Source organism: Lytechinus variegatus, chromosome 4 (assembly GCF_018143015.1).
Source record: "Lytechinus variegatus isolate NC3 chromosome 4, Lvar_3.0, whole genome shotgun sequence".
Lineage (NCBI taxonomy): Eukaryota > Metazoa > Echinodermata > Echinoidea > Temnopleuroida > Toxopneustidae > Lytechinus > Lytechinus variegatus.
The window spans coordinates 21,373,180-21,394,892 of NC_054743.1; the positions used below are offsets into that span (position 1 = coordinate 21,373,180).

Genomic DNA, 21,713 nt, shown 5'->3' on the forward strand with positions numbered 1-21,713 from the left:
AAGTAATTCCTATACATATGTATCATAAATTGAATTAGGCTGATTATATCCCTGAAATAAGGCTTGTGGCAAATTTGTTCTATCGTATTTAAATACTACTAATAAATAACACATCAAAATTGAATTACTCATTATCATTAATCATTATCAAAAGAATTTTAAAAATGTCTTTCCTAACATACCCCCATCATACAATGTCATTCATTATGGTTTAACTATCTGCAAAACTACATCGTAAATAACTTAAAAGAATGGTACCTTTTCTTTCGGGCAACTTGAATGGAAGGGCAACGCTAGTCCTACCAAAGATGTGATCAATTCTCTTCCAAGCCAGGATGCTGTTAGTGCTAGTTTCACCGAGCACCACCCACCATCCAACCTCCCTCAACTTAGGGTATCTTGGGGTATGAGACATCCTCTATATAGTGGTGGTAAAACGGTGATATTAATATCAATGATGAGAGTGATGATAATAATGATGAAAATACGAATGAACGCTGTGTGGTACAACAAAATCTAGAAATGGCGCTGATAAAGACATGCTTAAGTTTTCGGGACTTTTCTTATTCAATGCAATTTTATTATTTTAACAGTTATATTAAATACAATCATAACAAAGACTAATATTGAAAATGATCACAATCACACTAGCATGATAATAATGATGATGATAATAATGCTAATAATAATGACAATAATAATACTACTAATAATAAAAATAATAAAAATAAAAGCAATAATAATAAAAACAACAATAAAAATGATAACGATAACACAGTCTTATTAAGTTTGTAAAGTAGAATACGATCATCTTATCTTTGATCTTCTTGTTTTCCTTAAGTTTTTTACAATTAAAAAAAAATCATGATCTATAATTACCACTTGTGCTTGCTTAACAATTATTTATTAACAATATATTTTGTCTGAGTTTTGAAGGTTTATTTTTATACCTTAGCTCCCTTATTCTGTTGTCTCAGGTTGACGTGAATGATGTACCTTTGGCCTGCCTCAGCTGTCGTTGTTATGGTGCTTAACCTCTCTTTATTTACTGGTGTTGAAAAATAAGTGACGGAAGAATGTTGTTAAGGGCAGGCAGTGATCCAGGGAGGAGGGTGCAATGCCCTTTTTAAACGACCCCTTTTTATTGGCTTGTCTTCAATTGGGCCACCCCCTTAGGCACATCCTTCATCAGTCACTTTCAGATGAAAAACAAATGCTGAAATAGACTTGGTGATACAATAATAACCACACAACATTTATCTCGAAACCCTTCATTAAGTATTTCATGCAAACAACTGTGGGGGATTCAATTGGAAAGATATTTTGTAATCTTCGAAAAAAACATTATATCATTGACCTATCTTTTTTATACTTACTAGACATAGGAAGTGGCCTAGTCCCATGCCTTCTGGATGGTGTATTGGTTGGTTCGTCACTAATAGATATATCCATTCTGATCGTAGGTAACTTCCCAAGAACACTCCAGATCTAATGTAGATATGAAAAGTACTGTTTCCAGATTTTGATTTTTAAAAGTTTTTGTCACAACTCATGAAGATAGCCATGTAATAGGCACTTGATAACAAAATGAAATTGACAGAAAAAAAATTGATAGAGAATGAGATATGAGATAGAAAATAATTACCAATTAAAATTCAAACAATAATGCCAACAGTTATGAAGACCTACAATAGTGTTATAATCCCTATTATTGCAATTATCCTTATCACATTATTACTTCCATTATCACAGCTATCACATATTTTTATTGTCTTCATGATGATGATTGCTATATTATCATCAATATTATTATTCTATTATTATTATTATTGTTATTATTATTATACTTGTTATTATTGTCATCATCATAAGTTATCACCTCTTCGATTTGAAGTGGATCAAGATCATTCTGGAGCATCTCCTGAAGAACTTCTTTACTTCCTTGACATGTACTGATGACCTCACTCAGCAATTCATCATTTCGAATCACTCTATCCAGTTTTCTGAGTGAAAAGAAGCAGTGACATTTAAAGAACAAGTCCACCCCAACTAAAAATTGATTTGAATAAAAAGAGAAAAATACAACAAGCACAACGCTGAAAATTTCATCAAAATCGGATGTAAAACAAGAAAGTTATGACATTTTAAAGTTTCGCTTCATTTCACAAAACATGTTATATGCACATCTCGGTCGGTATGCAAATGAGGGAACTGATGACATCACTCACTCACTATTTCTTTTGCATTTTATTATGTGAAATATGAAATATTTTTGATTTTCTCGTCATTTTCATGTGAAATGAAGTTTCATTCCTCCCTAAACATGTGGGATTCCATTATTTTAACATTTTGTGGTTCAGGCAAGGAGGTCCTAATTGTCAAATTCATAAAAATTGAAATATTGTATGATTCAAACAATAAAAAGCAAAAGAAATAGTGAGGAGTGAGTGACATCATCGACTCTCTCATTTGGATGTAACTGACTCGTTCATATAACTATTTTGTGAAAAATAGGCGAAACTTTGAAATGTCATAACTTTCTTATCTTACATCCGATTTTAATGAAATTTTCAACATTGTGCTTGTCTGATTTTTCTCTATTGATTCAAATCAACATTTTTATGAGGTGAACTTGACCTTTAATGAGGCAAAAGTTTGAGGCGAACCCAACATGGCATATTTAGAAAAAGGTCCCAAGGAAACTTAGCCTTTTTAAGGATGAAAACATTATCTTGCAATAGTTTTGGACATAATATTCAACAATCAATATTGTATTTTACCCCTTTTCCTTTCATTTTCTTAATTCTCCCTTTTTTTTAGGTTGTGGAACTTTTGTGTTCCATCCCCATCTGTATGCCTGTGAACAGAAGGGGGGGGGGGTGCAATGTAGATAGTTAGGATGTGTCCATTGATTGCAAAACAATCCAGGGAGTTACTTTTCTAGAAATTGTCAAATTTCGATTGTTAGCCAATTCTTGCATTTGTTTAAAAATGACAATTGGTGACAAAAAGGAAAGGGGAATATGCAACGACCAAAAATTTAAGATGACCACCAAATAAGACATCAAAATTATGTCGGGGGTGCACTCTGGCACCGCTTCTCTATCTTCTCTCAGGTACACTAGTGTACCACATCAATAATTATTTCATACCTGATTGTGAAACGAGGGATGATGGCTGGGGTGACATGAGGGAGGGTTAGGAGAGGCGACTCATCCGCCCATCTGGCTTGCATGATTGACTGGCTACTGCGCATGCTCAGGAGGATCTCCGACAATGAGTTTTTGTTCGCAGAAACTTCCACTAAGGCCTTATTTGGACAAGATAAGAAAAAAAGGAAATTGGAGGATGAAAAGTAACAAGAGGTAATAATCAAAAATGAAATTGAAATAAAAAAGAGGGGATAATGGTAATAGGGAAGAAGCTGAAAAGTATAGGAGTAAGAAGAAGAAAAAGAAGAAGCTCGAAAGTACAGGAGTAAGAAGAAGAAAAAAAGAATAAGAAGATGAAGAGGAGGAAGAAAGAAAGAAAGAGAGAAACAAACAAAAAGAAAGAAAGAACAAAGAGGAGGAGAAGAAGAAGAAGAACAAGTGGAAGGAGAAGAGTAAAACGGAAAGGAGCAGGCCCCCAAAAGATAATGAAATGATTCGTAAATTGAATCAGAAATCTAAAATTGACAAATAGTCAGGCAGCATATGTCATGATTTACCGGCTACTTCGACAAATTGGCTAAGTCTGATTTTTCACTTTTATGTGATTGGTGACATCACAAGGAACAACTTCCAACTTGGTGACAAATTTCTAATGGTCATCTTGACCATGTTAGGGGTCAAAATGTGGTCAATAGGGGTCAATTTTTTAAATTGCTCCAATTCTGTCAAATGACACATCAAATTGTTTGTCTTGTTATACTGAACAAAAAAGTGTACACAATTATATACTCTTGACCTCCCGTTAAAAAGTTATGACCGGAAATGTCAAAGGTCAACGAACTTTTGTTCAATGGCAAATTACACTGAAGGTGTTAAGAAAGCTCATTTTTTCCGTGTTTTTATGCATGTGTGTACTTTTTTATTCTCGATTTTGATAAGTCCATCGTCAGAAGTCCTTATCCAGAAGATATAAAGGGTCAAGACAAGGTCAGGGAAAGGTCAAAAGGTCAACAAACTTTCATTGGAGGCCAAAATACACGTCTAATATAGCGGTTAGAAGTTTAGAAGTCTTATTTTTCGTGGGTTTTCTATTTTGAGTCTATATCTAAGAAGATATTTTATATACAAAGGGGTCAAATATGCTTATTTAGGAACAATACAGATAAACAGAGATATAGACGTCGAATACATTCAGTGTGGTATGGTATTGCAGGAATACTTTGAAAAGACTTGACAAACCCTTATGCCCTTAAAATCTTATGATCTTATAGATGTGATGAGTGCAACCAGTGTGTTTTTTATTTAGGAATTCAATTCAAGTTCAGTTCACTTTCCATTTTCTAATCTTTGATATGTAAAGAAGTATTTCCTTCATTTGCTTTGTACAGAATATCTTAATTAACAGAAATTATTGTAATGTATTGGGGTATAAGTATAATACTATGTTAACAGAAAAAAACACATCGATTGATCAGTGCTCCCAACTCCATAAGAAAGATGCCCAACATTTCATTTGGATTATCTTGCAAATAAGATAATGAGGTTAGGATTGAGGATGATAAGTTTGGCTCCAATTGCTCCTCAATTAATTCTAATGTCTGACGGTTATATTGTTTCTGACAAAGAAGCAACATCGTGTATGCATGCTCATTGTAGTCATGGATGTCCATTATGCTGATGTAATATATTCTGACCATTACTCGATCTCTGGAGTCAAGAAGGACTATATTCACATTTATGGTTTATGTGCTGTTCTAAGCTTATCATTGGGCCCTTTTGCATTTTGTAAAGTGAAAATTTATAAGGATTTCGTGCATACTTTTGGTCAATTGTATTTATTTTTTTAGTAAAAATGCAAGTCTTCACAATTTCTGGGGGCAGCTGCCCCCCCCTTCCCGCTGCGGTATGGCTATGGTTTACTTCAATTATATAATTATTCTTTCTAGTAACATGCAGGTAATTCAGCAAGTAGGAAAAAAAACAAGAACGACAAAAGAACGAAAACAAAATCTGCATCTTGTATTAAGTTTAGTTTCACGTTGTATGCTCTGGAAACACACACTTGATAAAATAGTACAAGCCGCGTTAATGTCAGCACATAATCAGGAATGTGTAGTCGTTGGCTCCAGAGATCGAGTAATGGTCAGAACATATCACATCAGCATGATGGATACCCATGACTACAATGATCATGCATACACGATGTTGCCTCTTTGTCAGAAATAATATAACAGTCACACATTAGAATTAATAGCAATTTGAGTCCAACTTATATCATATCATCCTCATTCCTTACCTCATTATCTTATTCGTAAGTTAAGCCAAATAAGATGTTAGGCATCTTTCTTAGGAGCTGGGAGCACTGATCAATCGATGTGTCTGTTAACATAGTGCACATAATTATATTCCCCAATACATTACAATACACTCTCTATTGATTAAAATATTATGTACAAAGCAAACTAAGTATTAAATGTATCTTTACATATCAAAGACGAGTAAATTGAAAATGAACTGAACTTGAATTGAATTCCTAAATCCAGAAACTCGGAAAGAGCTGGTTGCACTTATAACATCATGAAGATGATTTTAAGGGCATAAGGTTTTTTCAAGTCGTTTCAAAGTACCACACTGAATGTATTCGACGTCTATTTCTGTTTATCTATTTTAAATAAGCATATTTGACCCCTTTGTATATAAAATATCTTCTTAGATATAGACTCAAAATAAAAAAACCCACGAAAAATAAGACTTCTAAACTTCTAACCGCTATATAAGACGTGTATTTTGGCCTCCAATGAAAGTTTGTTGACCTTTTGACCTTTCCCTGACCTTGTCTTGACCCTTTATATCTTCTGGATAAGGACTTCTGACGATGGACTTATCAAAATCGAGAATAAAAAAGTACACACATGCATAAAAACACGGAAAAAATGAGCTTTCTTAACACCTTCAGTGTAATTTGCCATTGAACGAAAGTTCATTGACCTTTGACATTTCCGGTCATAACTTTTTAACGGGAGGTCAAGAGTATATGATTGTGTACACTTTTTTGTTCAGTATAACAAGACAAACAATTTGATATGTCATTTGACAGAATTGGGGCAATTTAAAAAATTGACCCCTATTGACATCATTTTGACCCCTAACATGGTCAAGATGACCATTAGAAATTTGTCACCAAGTTGGAAGTTGTTCCTTGTGATGTCACCAATCACATAAAAGTGAAAAATCAGACTTAGCCAATTTGTCGAGGTAAATGACATATGCTGCCTGACTAAAATATCGGAATGAAATAAAACAAAAAATTCAAATCATAATTCTTGAATATTTACATCTAGGAGCATGCCAATGCGATCCAAGATGGTCCTTGTATCTATCGTGTAGTCCTTGGATGGGAGATCTGCCCGGGTTACATGGGCTTGTAGTAACAGGTAAGCCTTGGAATGAGCACTAGTAATCCCAAAAAAACTTGATGAGCCAAAGCGTGGCAAGGAGTAACAAAGTGTTCTGTAGAAATAAAAGCAAAATGGAATGTCATTCAAAAGAAATTATCTAACTGTGAAAATATGAAATAAGTTCATGTAAATTGACTGTAGTGATTATGAAAATCAATTAAGGTTGTATTAAGTTTTGTTTCATTATCTTTATTTCATTCGTTTTTTGAAATTTGGAATTCATTGTCAGACAAAATGAAAGATTAAATGAAAAATAAAATCTGTGGGAAAGGTGACGTTCTCTTTTATTAAAAAAGCCAGATCCCCTACAATATAATGTGAATTTAGATAAAGATCCCCCTATAACAATTTCTCAAACGTGGACTTGGGTGGAAATTATGGCATTGATTTGGCAACTGAAAAAAATAGATAAGGCCTACAAAATGACAGAGCCTTAAAAAGTTCAATTTTCTTAATCAAAGAGACAATATACAGTACAAAATAGATATAATGGCCACTGAATTATCTGTCAGACTGAAATGGTTAAATGAATGTCAATTCTTTAACAGACACAAGAATTGGTTAAAACAAGGGAACTTGTCTGAAAAGTGACAACGCAATGTACAATTCATAATGAGTCTGTCAATTACTACTTCAACATCTACTGAAGACGAGGTTGCACCATGTAAATTTGATAGAGGGTAAGAAAAATTTTAAAGGAAAGTGCACCCTGAAGAAATGTTTATTGTAAAAATAGTAGAAAATAAAAATACTGGTGAATTTATGAGGAGAATCCATCGAATATTAAAGATGTTATCATTATTTTGATTTGTGATGACACATTTCTGACATTTCTAAATGTTTGTAAATAAAAAATAAATGAAATTATATTTTCTTATTTTTATTTGGTACTACTACTACTACTATACTACTATTACTACTACTACTACTGCTGCTACTACTACCACTACTGCTAGTGACTATTACTACTACTACCACTACTACCACTACTACTACTACTACTTCTACCACTACTACCACTACTACTACTATTACAACTACTACAACTACTACATCGACTACTAGGCGTACTACTACGGCTACTTCAACTACTACTACGGCTACTTCGGCTACTTCAACTACTACTACTACTACTACTACTACTACTACTACTACTACTACTAGTATTCCAATACTGCTGCTATTACTACTACTACTACTACTACGGCTACTTCAACTACTACTACTACTACTACGGCTAGTTCAAATACTACTACTACTACAGCTACTTCAACTACTACTACTACTACTACTACTACTACTACTACTGCTATCGCTACTACTACTACTACTACTACTACTAATTTACTTTAAAACATCTGCTATGACTTCAAATACAGCAGGGTAGATGGAGGATTTCATGGGGAGAAACCGACTATCAATATTTTTGTTCTAAATAACTTCACTAAAAATACACATTTTCCTCTATTATTCCGAAATTGGTTTAGGAGGTATTCGTTACAAAATCATGGGGTCAAAGGGGTATGTGCCCTGAGACCCCCGCCTGATACAGGCCTGAATACTTTTGACTCCAAGGATAAGGTTTATAGTTCTATTGACCTGTTTGAGGTAGCTTCATCTGTACGCACTGGAGTTCCTGAAAACTCTTCTGCTTCCTGTAAAAAGAAGAAAGAGAAAGATAAAGAGATACATGTATCTCGGAGAGTGAAAAAGTTGCCTTCATCGGCAACACTTTCAAGACAAGCTGATGAAGATGAATTATCCCTGAAATTATATATGAAAGGGGACAGGGGCAAGAAAGAAAAATTTTTGCAAAGAAAAAATAATCGCACAGGCCTTAATCAATAAATGAAATGTATATGGGTCGATTCCCAGCCATGGTGTAATTTCCTTCAGCAAAAAATGTATCCAAATTGTACTGCACTCGACCCAGGTGAGTTGAATGGGTTCCCGGCAGGATTAATTCCTTGAATGCATGAGCGCTGAAAGGCAGCTCGAGCTAAAGCCGGGTAATAATAATAATTCAATTTCAATTCAATTCATTTGTTTTCTCTTTCAATCTTTTTACATTTACAATGATAGTTCAATATACATATTTACAAATTATAACATGTAAATCATTTCTATAATACGATAATACTATGAAATCGAAAGAGAAGGAGACCAACTGAAAAGCAGAGCTTGTAGGGTGAAGGCCCCGTACATTTTATGAATAAAGAATAAGATAGAATAAAGAAATAAACAATATATAATGAATAAAAAATAAATAAATGAAAATAAATGATTCAGTATACACTGTATACAGAAATCAAACAAACGATTAAACATATATACAAAGAGAAATTAACAAACACAGTTACATATTAAGTTCTGAATTACATTACTTTGTGAAAAACGATAATCTAATATGAATTCAGAAGATATTTTTTAAGTTTTCCTTTGAAATTTTGTATTGAATTACATTGTATAATATCCTTTGAAAAAGAATTCCATAATTTTGGACCAGTAAAAACAAATGTCTTCTGTGCAAAGCAAACGATGTTCTCTTCAGAGGTAAATGAAAGGAACTCGCCTGGCGTGTGAAGTGCTTATGAATCGTATCATTCTTTACAAACATATTATTAAAAGGTAATGGTAATTGTTTATTAATAAACTTGTACATTAACTGTCCGAGTTGAAAGAATATAAATCTTTAACCTTCAAGACTTTATTTTTCAAAAACAGAATGTTTGTACGTGCCCTGAATTCTGCATGACTAATAATACGAATCACTCTTTTTTGTAATATAAAAAGTCTATTAATTTGAGAATTTGCTGCGTTACCCCATGCAACAACTCCGTAATTCAGATAAGGTAAAATTAACGTTGAATATAATGATAACAAAATGGAATGGGGTAAGAAGTGACTTTATATTTTAATGACACCAATGTTGCGAGCAATGATTTTACAAATATTATCAATATGTGTTTTCCAAGAAAGTTTATCGTCGATGAGCAGTCCCAAAAATTTAGTAGATCGCACTCTTTGTATAACAGTATCATTTAAAATTAGATATTTTGGTACAGTCGTAATCTTGTTGCTAAATAGGATGTAGCTATTTTTTTCTAGGTTAAGAGAGAGTTTGTTAGCTGTTATCCAATTAGAAACATTTTCTAGTTCGTCATTGAATATTTGCGTCAATTGGTCTGGGTCGGGGTGCGACAGAAATATATTAGAGTCATCTGCGAAAAGTATAAATTGAAGCAATCTCGATGACATATCAATATCATTTATATAAGTAATGAACAAAAGTGGGCCAAGAATGCTGCCCTGTGGAACTCCACAAAGAACAGGTTTATGTTCAGAAATATTACCATCAAGTGAAACGAACTGTGAACGCCCGGTTAGATATTTCTTGAACCACTTTAGTGATACAATGCACCTCGGAATAGAATATTTGTAGATACTGTATATGGCGCTATATAAATGCCTATCATTATTATGAATAGTCCCACTGCCATCACATCTACTGGGTTTTAGAGAGTGAACTCACCGACAAGACTTTGAGACAGTCAGGCAAGGATGTGGGTGTTGTTGAGCGTCTGAACTTCAGAACTGTTCCTGGTTGGACATAGTGTTCTGCTGCTATCTTCCCCAGCGCTGTTGGCTCGCAGGATGTACTGCCAAGGGCAGACTAAAATAGGAAGAACAGAAAATGTAATAGCTAGTATTTACAGTATGAACATTGCCCGAATTTCTGCGCAACATTTTGACGTTTATTTCCTGATATAAAAAGAAATGAAAGACTTTCAACAGCAATAATACTAATAATAACAAATATAAAATGAACATCAGGACCGTTTCATGAATTAAAACTTAAAACCATGGTATCTTTTCTATTATGTTAACTAGATCTACCATGGGAACTTAAATTTTGAATGGCTGTAATTGAGCCCCGTTATCATAGTAATGGCAAAGTTACCTAGTTATAAATTTTTATAACGGGATCACAGATGTTGAAGAATGTGCCAGACCTACAAATCCAGGGAGAGTAAACTTCGGTCATTATTAAGAGAGAGGATTGTGGCATACAATTGAAGTATATATAGTTCAATAAAGCGTAATGAGAACGAGACAACATATAGACATACCTCCGTATTGATGCACTCAGCATCCATGAGTTTCATCAAGATTTCCTCAGCCATGGTTGAGCGGAATGATCTGATGGTAGCAGTGTGGGAGTCTTCCACACCGTAGAAACTATAGGGAGAGTGAGGGAGTGATCGAGGGAGGGAGGGAGGAGGGAGAGAGATAGATCCAAATACAAAGAAGGAATGGGAAAGAATGGGGGAATATTAGTACGGAAGACCACTGTTAATATCTTGAAGCACCCTTTTTTAAGCTTTGCTTTTCACATTTACATTCGAAAGAATAAAAAGTTGAGTGTACGTTTGCTGTTGATATTTTGATCATCAAACCTTTGCATGTAGTAAATCCTGAAAACTTGACAAACGGGCTAACTTGCATTCATTGAATTACAGGTTTTATGGCTTTAAATTTATTTTCATATCTACATTTTATAAAAGATTGTTGTCATTGACGGATAACCTTGTAGATTATAAGCCGTGAATCTCTTAAACCGATAGAGCAACTATACTTGAGTTGAATACAGTAACTTTAGAAAGCCTCTAATGAGCGAATGAGATTACCTTGGGTTGGAAGAGAGTCTGCTGTAGAAGAACGTTTTCTTGAGGTATTTTTCAACATCCCTCACAGATGCGATCTTTCCCTCTGCTATCTCTGCATTAACATGACCTGCCAGGGAGTCCACGGAATGCCTGCAAGGATCACCAAACATCGTCAAATTTGAGAGGAAATACTTTAGTAAATCTTTGTTTATTCCTGACCTGAGTAACCTTTTTGTATCCTGTACGATTGCTAAAAAAGAACTCACATGTAGATATCACACCTTATAAGAAATGTATCATTTATTTTGTGGCATCACACCGGATAATCATTGTATAATTGTCTTGGGTGTATACCTGTTTAAGAATATTTTATCAATGATAAAGATCACTTTCTCACTTTCACATAAGGCTGCCTAGAATTTATAAGCATACACATTATCTACTAACACCATGTTCAAGATATTCTTTTTAACCAATAACGGATGCCCTGTTGACTTGTTGTACGTAACTTGGTTTCAACTCCTACAATCATAAAAAAATAAAATTACAAGTCCTTGATATGCCCTTCTTATTTGATCTGGTGCTACCTATATTAGCTGCCGGGCCGACAATCAATTGAACAAACTGATTTTTCGGAGAATTTCTATTTCTATTTTTTTAATCAGTTGCAGAATTGGCTGAAAGTCAAGTTGCGTTTAATTTTCTTGAATTTGTGAAACAGACCTACCCTGATTCAATGGCGACAGCCGATTCTTTGAGCAAACTGTTGTAATAGTGTTCCTTGACATCGTGGACCAGTACCATAGCTGAGCCTCTAGAATCACCACTGTGACGTCCTGCACGACCAACCATCTGAAGTATATCTGATCAGAAGAAATAGATCATGGTAAGGAGAATTGGAATATTACTACTACTACTACTACTACTACTACTACTACTACTACTACTACTACTACTACTACTACTACTACTACTCCTCCTACTACTCCTACTACTCCTACTACTCCTACTACTACTACTACTACTACTACTACTACTACTACTACTACTACTACTACTACCACTACTACTACTTATTATCATTATAATAATAAACAATAATAATGATAATAATAATAAAAATGATATTAATGATAATACTGATAACAATAATATATGATAATAATGAATAATATTAGCAATTGTTATATTATCATTTTTATTATTGTTATTATCTTATACTGATTTTAATGTTAAGGGGAGGAAAATATAAGGAATGGTTTGCATCAATTATCAGATGTGACTATTTGGCCATTTGAATATGACAAAGAAAAAACTGTTACTACGACTATGCAATACCAAACTGCCTTTGTGTAAAAATAAATAATCAATTATTGCCATACTTGTAATGCTATTCTGGATCGAGGGGGGGGGGGGTAGTGCATGAAGTATTACATATAAGGGAAGAAGCAAATCGACGGGGCTGATCCCACCAAATATTTTCGAAAACTGAAAATGACTTTTGCAATGTTTGAGTGGAATTTCATAAAAATTTGCAATAAAATTCAGGAACCTAAAATTTGTGCAGCATCCCTTCTGCATATGGCCGTCAAAAATGTCTATATTATTTGGAATATGTTTTTAAACTTCAGAATCTCATTACTAGCATGAATCATAGCATAGAATCCCAAACATTGGCGTAAATACGTTACGTCATACCATTCAAAGGGGGGGGGGTGAAACAATACACCCCCCCCTCTGAACAATGATTTCGCCGCTTGGATGCAGTGATGCAAAATCCTACATAAACTGATTTAAAGTTTATTTACAGTATACGCCATGAAAATCACCAAGAATACAAATTAATGAAATTGTTAACAAGACATGCCAACATTGACAAAGAGTATGGTTTTAGGAGCATCATGTACCCCCGCTAGTATTACAAATAATTTGTTACCTGTAATAGCCATGTTTGCGTATCTCTCAGTCTTGGCATCATATTGCTCCGTTCCCTTGACAACAACAAAACGAGCACGCAGATCTGTCGCCCATGCCAGGTTCTTGGTTGCTACAAGTACCTGTGAGGGTGTTTCATGAAGCCTCTTTTTAAGTGATGTTCACTGGCAAGTTTGTTCTGAGCCAATCAGGGGCAAGGATTTCAGTAGCTTATAACAACATTCATAGACTATTTTTTTAATGAAATGCTCCCCTGACGTAGATGGAGAAACGATATCACTGGAATACTTTATTAAAATATCTGTGGATAAACATTGATTTATCGAAAGAGTTTTATCAGGAACAAAAGTTTTAGAACATAATGTAATGTGTGAATTATTTCATGTTTTTCTGGAGCTAGGGCAGCCATCAATCATGTATCATTCTTCATACATCATGAATATGCAATGTGTTCTAATTTTGTCAAAGAATTACGTTTATTGCCAGTATTTCATCATTTATCAATATTAATAAAAAAGGTTCCTTTTCAATTATTTTATTATTTTAGTAAATTCCCACTAATTACCATAAGGGTACTCACGTTCAAGCCGAAAATTTTGAGTTATTACTTTCTTATTTTATATTCCATTAATTGTTTTTCTCATAGAAATTATTTCCCTTAGCTTTCTATATCATAAGAACATACAATCACCATCACTATAAGTACCAAAATTTCCATCACCACTGCCACCACCAATATCACCATCGTCATAATCGTCATCATTACCATCATTATCATCATCTTCATCATAATCATAATCATAATTATTTTTATCATCATTATCACTCTCCTTCTCTAATTATCACCATCAACATCACCATCATCACTACTACCACAAACACCACCACCATCATCATCGCCATCATATTCATCACTACCACCACCATCATCATCAACATTATTATCATCATCATGAACATTCTTCGACTCCTCTAATCATCATCACCATCATCTTCCTAAAATCATAATCATAATTATCATCATTATTTTCTCCTCTTATCTCCATAACTATTATCACCATAATCATCATCATCACCACCACCACCTCCATCACCACCATCATCATCATCATCACCACCATCGCCATCATCACCACCACTACTACCACCATCATCATCATCATTATCATCATCATCATCATCAACATCACAATCATCACTACCGCCACCACCATCATCATCATCACCATCACCATCATCATCATCAACACCATCATCATCATCATCGTAATCCTCCTCCTCATCATCATGCTCACGATACCTGTATGTGTTTTGCTCGGTAAAGCTGTTCTACCGTTCTTCTATCATCTATAGAGAGACTGGTATGGTGGATGCCAACCCCGAAGGTTAGGGAGAGTTTCAGATTGTCATCTGTGATATCCTTGCATACATCAGCAATCTGAAGAATAACATTAATAATCAAAATTTACTATAGCCTATACTAAAGTATTAAGACACTTGATTCTAATCAGGTAAGATGTTTGTAAATAAAGTTTCTTAAATATATTCGTATAATAGAATTTGTTACTTTAATGAATGTTTACGTTGTTTTTGCTAATTTAGGGCGCTGCCATTCAGGTATGAGTAGTTGCGCCTTCTTGCGTTGTTTCATTCTTTAAATAACGTTAAGGTAAACGTGATGGTTCATTGAATGTGATGGGAAAAGACAAATAAACACACATGATGAATAATTTTTGATGAACATATATGAAGCGGGAGAGAGAGAGAAAAAAGAGGGAGTAAAAAAAAAAAAAAATTCCTTGATTTTGGCCACCTACGCCAAATTTAGGCTCGCTGTATTACTGCCCGATTTTTTTTAAAATCAAACTTGAAAATTCAAGGAAATATCTATGAATTTCAGGTTTCAGTTTCGGGAAATTTATTTTGGAGCTGTGGAAACACTGAGATAAACACACATGATGAATAATTTTTGATGAACATATATGAAGCGAGAGAGAGAAAAAAGGAGGTGAGGGGGGGGGGGGGAGGAAGAGGGGGCGGGGTTCCATACACTGAATTCTGTCTACATGAGGAAAGAATGTAAACTTGTTTATAAATGATCTACTATCATTCTGAACAATAAAGACAAAATATACTAAAATTTTGGCAATAATTCTCATATAAAGAAAGTTGAGATCTACCTCTTCTGGTGTCATATCATGGAGCCACATTTTTGGATCCTTTTCAGATCGAAGGAAAGCGATAAGTTCAAAGGCTGTGGCTGACGTCTGTTTCTTTGAAGCTACAAACACAATGACAGGCTTCTTTTTGGAGGTTGCCTTGATTTCTATACATGAAAATAAATCATAACAAAGTGCTTCGTATATTACAGGAATTTTCATGTTGTCGTGTATGTGCACAGGTAGGCTTATTCCCTCTCTGTTCCTATGTAATAGTTTTATGAATGAATAGCTGTTTTACAGCCAATTTCAATATTATTAAGAATCAATTATGAAGAGGTATTCACAAGAAAATAGAGACGCCCACTATCACACACACCCACCCACACATTTACATATATACACCCCACACAAAAAAAATAATGCACACAACCACTTAAAACAAACAAGTGCACACCTAGTTACCAATAATGAGTGAAGGATTTTCATTTATTTCAATGCAGGATAAAAGAGCATTGCCAATTAAATTCATTGGTCACAGGCATAGGCGCCGCGGTCGGAGATCGAACCCCGGACTTTCCACGTGCAGTCAGGCGCCTTAGACCTCTGGGTCACGGCGCCTTCTCCCACACGGGATCACGCACTCAAACTCACACCCACTCACACACATACTCACCTTTCAATAGAAATAACACCCCCGGGATGATATTTTCATATCATCATGTTAAGTTGTTGTACCTTTATAAATTTAAGTATTTTCTAAGGCTTATTTCAAGCACGATCATTTCTATTTATATCTAACCCAATAAAATCGGAACAATGAATGTAAAAGCTTTAATCTTTAATTACCCAGATATATAGGCTTGTTCATAGCAGCAGCTCGATTGTGGTAGTACTTGCCAGAGAATCCAAGTATGACTATCTGGAGAGGAACAGGTCTTTCCGTCGGTTTGAAGTTAAACGAGGAACCCTGATATGAAAAGGTGATTAGTAAAAGCAATCATTGTTATAGAGTTTGAAAGACAAGCGTATAATATGCAAATATTAACTAATCATGAGGGAAATAGTAAATATTATTCCCTCTAAGTGATTTTGAGATTTTAGTCCTACTATTTCAAATAAGACTGAGGGGAAAATAGCAGGCCTGTAGTCGCAAGATCATTGAGGGATAAGACCTATATTACTCTTGCAAATCTAGAGCTGCCTATAGCTAATATTAATAATTGCAAAGGGACACCTATGTTCTCAAGGGAATCGGAACTAAATGACAACACCCGAATTCGTTGATCTGTCTGATAATTTTTTTATACCTGTTTTACATCAAGCCATTCTGCAACATCATTGGAGTTTGCCATCGGAGTTGAAAGAGCCACAATACGGAGTTTGGATGATCTCATCTTCATCCGACTTACCATGGCTTCTAGCGATGAGCCACTGTTAGATGCTGGATAAAATAAAATATTGATTTTCACTCAAGGCATTTAAACACAACATGAAATTCGCTACCATATCTAAATCTGTGAAACTAGATTAAGTATTAATAGGTATATCATTGTTCTGAATATAATTTTTGATCACTGAAATTCTGAGACGGTAATTTTTTTTTAAATACGACACAACTGATTAAATATTCCTCTAACAATAAGTCAGTTTTTGTAACAATCATACCAAACGGTCATAGCAAAATCTACTACAATTTTAGATTTTTGTCAATTTCTTCAAATAGCAATGAAAAAAACATCGATATCGATGATGATGACGAAGATGTTGATGATGGTGGTAGTGATGATGATGGTGATAGTGACGAGGATGATGATGATGATGATTACATGAATGATGACGATGATAACGTGGATGATGATGGCGATAGTGATGAGCATGATAAAGATGACAAGGATAATAATAATAATAATAATGGTGAATATAATGGTGATAGTTTCACAAACCAAGAAACTGAAGTTGATCCAGAATGAGGAGAGAGATGGATTCGATATTATGTCCTCTCCGACAGACAGCATCCCACTTCTCAGGGGTTGTCAAAATAATATCTGCTCTCCTGATCGTGTTGATGTCAGAAATGAGATCACCATTCAACATGTAGATCCTACAAAAGATAATTGATTTGATTATAGTCTGTTTTTCAAGTAAAAAACCAAACCATTACCTACAACGATCATCTCATTTCTTTATATTCTCGCCACCTTCTGCATGCTCCTTCACCTATATTTTCTCGACATAAGGAGGGTCTTTATGATGATAATGATGATGATAATAATAATAATGATAATAATAAAACTGCTAATAATGATGATGATGATAATAATCATAATAATAATGATAATAATGATAATAATAATAATAATAAGAACAATAATAATAATGATAATAATAATGATACTACTACAAGTACTACCAGTGGCGATCCGTGACGCGGAGGAGACAAAGCAATGGAGGGGCACTGAATTGTTTGTAAAAAACGCTGAGCCCCTCCAATGCTTTGTCTCCTCCGGTTCACGGTCCGCCATTGAGTACTACTACTACTACTACTACTACTACTACTACTAGAATGGTTTTGTATAGCGCATTTCACATTACAAAGGTCTCAGTGCGCGTAGACCCTCGTTTTTCTCTTCGTTTCTTCCTTATACTTCTCTTACTTCATTCCTTCCCTTTCCCTCATCATTGCCTCAATTTAATTATTATTATTCTATTATTACAATTATTATTTCGATTTGGATAGAGTTTTAAAAGTGTTTATAGATTGTTCTCTTAATACATGTTTAATCATATATCTATTCTGGAAAAAAATACAGAAAACACCATCAAAAGATAAAGACTCAATACTAAAATCTAAACTTACTTCTTCCCTAGGATATCGCCAAACCGTGCTCGCCAGTCTTTGAAGCGGCGCCGTAGGAGAGGTTTCAGAGGGGCTATGTACACAGCCTACAGATAGATTGGAATATTGTTTTACATAACTTAAAGTGATTGGTTAACATTGGTTTGACTTTTAAAAAATCTCAGCTAGAAGGTCACACTTGTCACCTGTGTCTGTGATATGTTACAAAAATTAAGCCCAGAAGAAAGTGCATTCGAAAATAATTATTATTTCAAAAATTCAAAATATAAAGTGACCGGAAAAATTGAAATATAAAGTGACCGGAAAGACCATCTTAATTTCATCCCATACACTAATGTGTACTATTTAGGCGTCTATAAGATGCCTATTTACAAAATCGGGGTTTGCCTTGTAGTTTTAGCTTTTTCATTATCAATAATGGTTGTTTTCAAGGTTTATTAGTTCTAATACATGCACTTGTACACATGTTTCATTTTGGTTTAAGAATCTTTTTAAATCGGCTGCTCACAAAGTTAAACAATACCTTTAACTTTTGTTTATATCTACATTGTTAATGCATTATATAATATTTTGCAACAGCCAGGAACATATCTAAATTTAACATATTGTGTTTATAACAATATTTTATTATTTCTTTGCACCATTCGCACTTGAATGATTTTAACAGGGCATCTCCCATGCTAAGCCTCCACTAGAACCAAGATATGAAAATGTATTACTATAATGCTCAAAGATGAAGATGATGACAGCAATAATAGTACTGATAGAGATAATGATGAAGACAACGATGATTGTGAGTGTGATACTGATGGAAATGGAGCCATAGTGGTTAGAGGGATATTGGTGGAAAGAATTATGAAAATTATGATTATGATGAAGGCGAGGACGAAAACCATGATGATGATGAATATGATGATGATGACGGTGATGATGGTGATGATGACGGTGATGATGGTGGTGGTGATGATGAAGATAATGATTATAATGATGAATCGACTTCTTGTACAAGGATGTTATACCCCTCAAGGTAAGTGCATTCTCATGCATTTTATGATGCCTCATAAATTTAAAAATCTAATCAGAGTATCAATGTCGCGACAAAAATGATAATTTCCCATGTTGTACTTGACTATTCATTAATTCACCTTGGTGTCGGATTCGGCATTGAAGGCACCTAAGATTGCTAGTTCGACGGCCACAATTTTACCCACTCCACCCGAGGCACCAATCAACACATTGCTACCTGCATTTGTGTACAGCTGGCTAAAGAGTACTCTCTGTAGGTCCTCCAATACCGATGGAAAATAGAGAAAGAATGTCAGTTATTGTAAAACATCTCTTTGCAAAGATGCAAGCTTGATGAAAACCTCCGTTGCATGTCGCCCAAGATGGTTTCAAAATTATAATAATGTATTGATAATCATCAAATATCTAATTTAATCAAGTTTCAAATCCTATTTGGTGTATTTTGGCGATATCCACAATTTAAACTTAAATTATCAAACACAGTGATAAAAAGATTTAGACATACACCCAACTGCTAATCAACATCATACCGTTGACAGCATCATCATCCTATATCAGTTCTTCCATTGATTTGCCTTACCTTGAAATACCTAGATTAAAAAAAACCCTTTCGTTTAGGCGAATGGAAATCGGAAAACAGAACTAGAAGAAACGGTGGACTCTGAATGACGGTTGTTTCATTTTAGTGTTCTGTTCATCCATGCGTTATTACTCTGATGATTGCAGGTCGAAAAGAGACATCATGTCCGAGTTCAAGGCTATTTTCTGGTTTTGCGGTAGGGTCTACCACATTCTTCTGAAAATGGAAAGCATTGTTCTGTTGACAGATCTAAGGAAGATATCAAATTACTGGATAGTATTACCCTATTCACCATAACTATGTTTCCTTAATGTTTTGTTACCTGGAAACGGTTAAAAAAATTGTAAAAAGGAAACATCTGATGCCGAAAATTCTGGAGGGTTGTCTTGGGCAGGACCTTCGGCTCCTCTCCTGGTTTTAGTTGACGAAACACTAAACATAAGAGAGAGAGATAGATATATATATAGGTTAGGGATAAACTCTATTTTTGCTTTATGGATGAACATTTTTTGCTTTATTTCCTGTTTGGTATTTCCTTCATCATTTTTTTTTTTAGTTTCATAGATCTGCTGAAGTCTACGAAAATTCATCGTGAATCATTGTTATTTTTCTTAAAATCTGAAGCTTAAATTACCATTGAATTCGGAAAGTTTTTCTCTAGGAAGAACAACTGTAGTAAGGGACAAAGGCAGGTTGGTTTCTGCACCAAGCCATGAATCAGATACCACTTTTACGTTGATCTCGGCGGGAAGCCTTTCCGACGTAGAAACAGGTATGGTCATTGTAATTTCTTGCTCTTCTGTGTTGAGAACCTGTAAAAGACAAGGACAAAGTTTGTTGAAGGGGGTTAAGTAGGTGAGGGAATGAATCGAGGAATAAAGCGATCCTGAGCATGCCAAGTGATTTTTTTTGTTTCATAGATCTTAAAACTTTACGTATTATAATGTGGAGTCTTGATATTCTTCAGTGCTTGAAGTTGAAACAAACTGTTACGTCACTGCCTTATTGCCTCATCATACATTCATGCTGAATGGAATTAAAAAGCACAAATGCCCGGAGATTGTAATATAGGAGGAATAATTAACTCTTTGATTGGCAGTGTATTCTGTAAATACTTTAAATTGTAACCCAATTACTATCAGGGATATCTAAGGGTCCAAGATACCTGCCCCCTCTAGTGTTACCCATGTCATGCTTTACTCTAGTGGGAGCTACACAAAGAATTGAGCAAGGCCTTTAAGATCTTTAATTCCTAGTTGCAGGTGATTTATCGCATAATCACATTGATCTTGGGAGCGTTTCATGAAAGGATTTATCGGACGTTTCATCCGACAAGTCCCGTTTTAACCAACAGTTACTCTAGTAACCGTTGCTCTCGGCCGATCAAAATTAAGGAAAGCTTCCCAGATGATGCCAAGGGGACACGCCTTTAGTGACAAGGTATAGCTTGGAGTTATGCTTCAATCTTTTCAAAGCACCACCCAGACCTATTTCCAACCTGTTGACTAGTGATGCTGAAGAACTCGTGATGGTACATAATGTCTGCGGATGAATTCTCAATCCAAAGCCACCAGTTGGTCGTCCCGTAGCCTTGGAGCCTGTCGTTCCACACGAAATCGGGAGTGACCTTCAAACGGATCTGGAGGACAGTTGTCGAAAGAGGCTGGACAGTAGCGTCTAGGAGAAGACGGGGGAACTCCTTGGCAGCCTGCTTGATTCGTGTTCCGATGGCAATGCGTTCCGCTTTGCTGACTTTATGTTCGAACTCATGAACTATGTCACCTACATGAAACAAAGAAATAAAACATCAGATGGGTAGTAAGGGTCAACCTCATAGAAAAAAGTAAGTGTTCCACCTTTGAACTGGAAGAAAAAC

At 34.9% G+C, this 21,713-nt stretch overlaps 1 protein-coding gene across 1 annotated transcript in view; it reads right to left on the reverse strand.

Moving 5' to 3' along the window:
- The window catches only part of LOC121412886 (activating signal cointegrator 1 complex subunit 3-like), a 35,964-nt gene that overhangs the window by 2,108 nt on the left and 12,143 nt on the right, over positions 1-21,713 (reverse strand). The window contains exons 13-34 of the mRNA XM_041605648.1: positions 21,336-21,619; positions 20,472-20,649; positions 20,160-20,269; positions 19,377-19,517; positions 18,232-18,317; positions 17,318-17,475; positions 16,682-16,815; positions 16,221-16,341; positions 15,393-15,538; positions 14,513-14,650; positions 13,214-13,334; positions 12,005-12,140; positions 11,299-11,427; positions 10,741-10,849; positions 10,143-10,283; positions 8,210-8,265; positions 6,488-6,662; positions 3,153-3,310; positions 1,880-2,003; positions 1,377-1,488; positions 951-1,048; positions 259-418 (exon numbers count right to left, since the gene is read on the reverse strand). Coding sequence (XP_041461582.1) covers positions 259-418; positions 951-1,048; positions 1,377-1,488; positions 1,880-2,003; positions 3,153-3,310; positions 6,488-6,662; positions 8,210-8,265; positions 10,143-10,283; positions 10,741-10,849; positions 11,299-11,427; positions 12,005-12,140; positions 13,214-13,334; positions 14,513-14,650; positions 15,393-15,538; positions 16,221-16,341; positions 16,682-16,815; positions 17,318-17,475; positions 18,232-18,317; positions 19,377-19,517; positions 20,160-20,269; positions 20,472-20,649; positions 21,336-21,619 — 3,015 coding nt within the window. The remainder of the gene's footprint in view (positions 1-258; positions 419-950; positions 1,049-1,376; positions 1,489-1,879; positions 2,004-3,152; positions 3,311-6,487; positions 6,663-8,209; positions 8,266-10,142; positions 10,284-10,740; positions 10,850-11,298; positions 11,428-12,004; positions 12,141-13,213; positions 13,335-14,512; positions 14,651-15,392; positions 15,539-16,220; positions 16,342-16,681; positions 16,816-17,317; positions 17,476-18,231; positions 18,318-19,376; positions 19,518-20,159; positions 20,270-20,471; positions 20,650-21,335; positions 21,620-21,713) is intronic.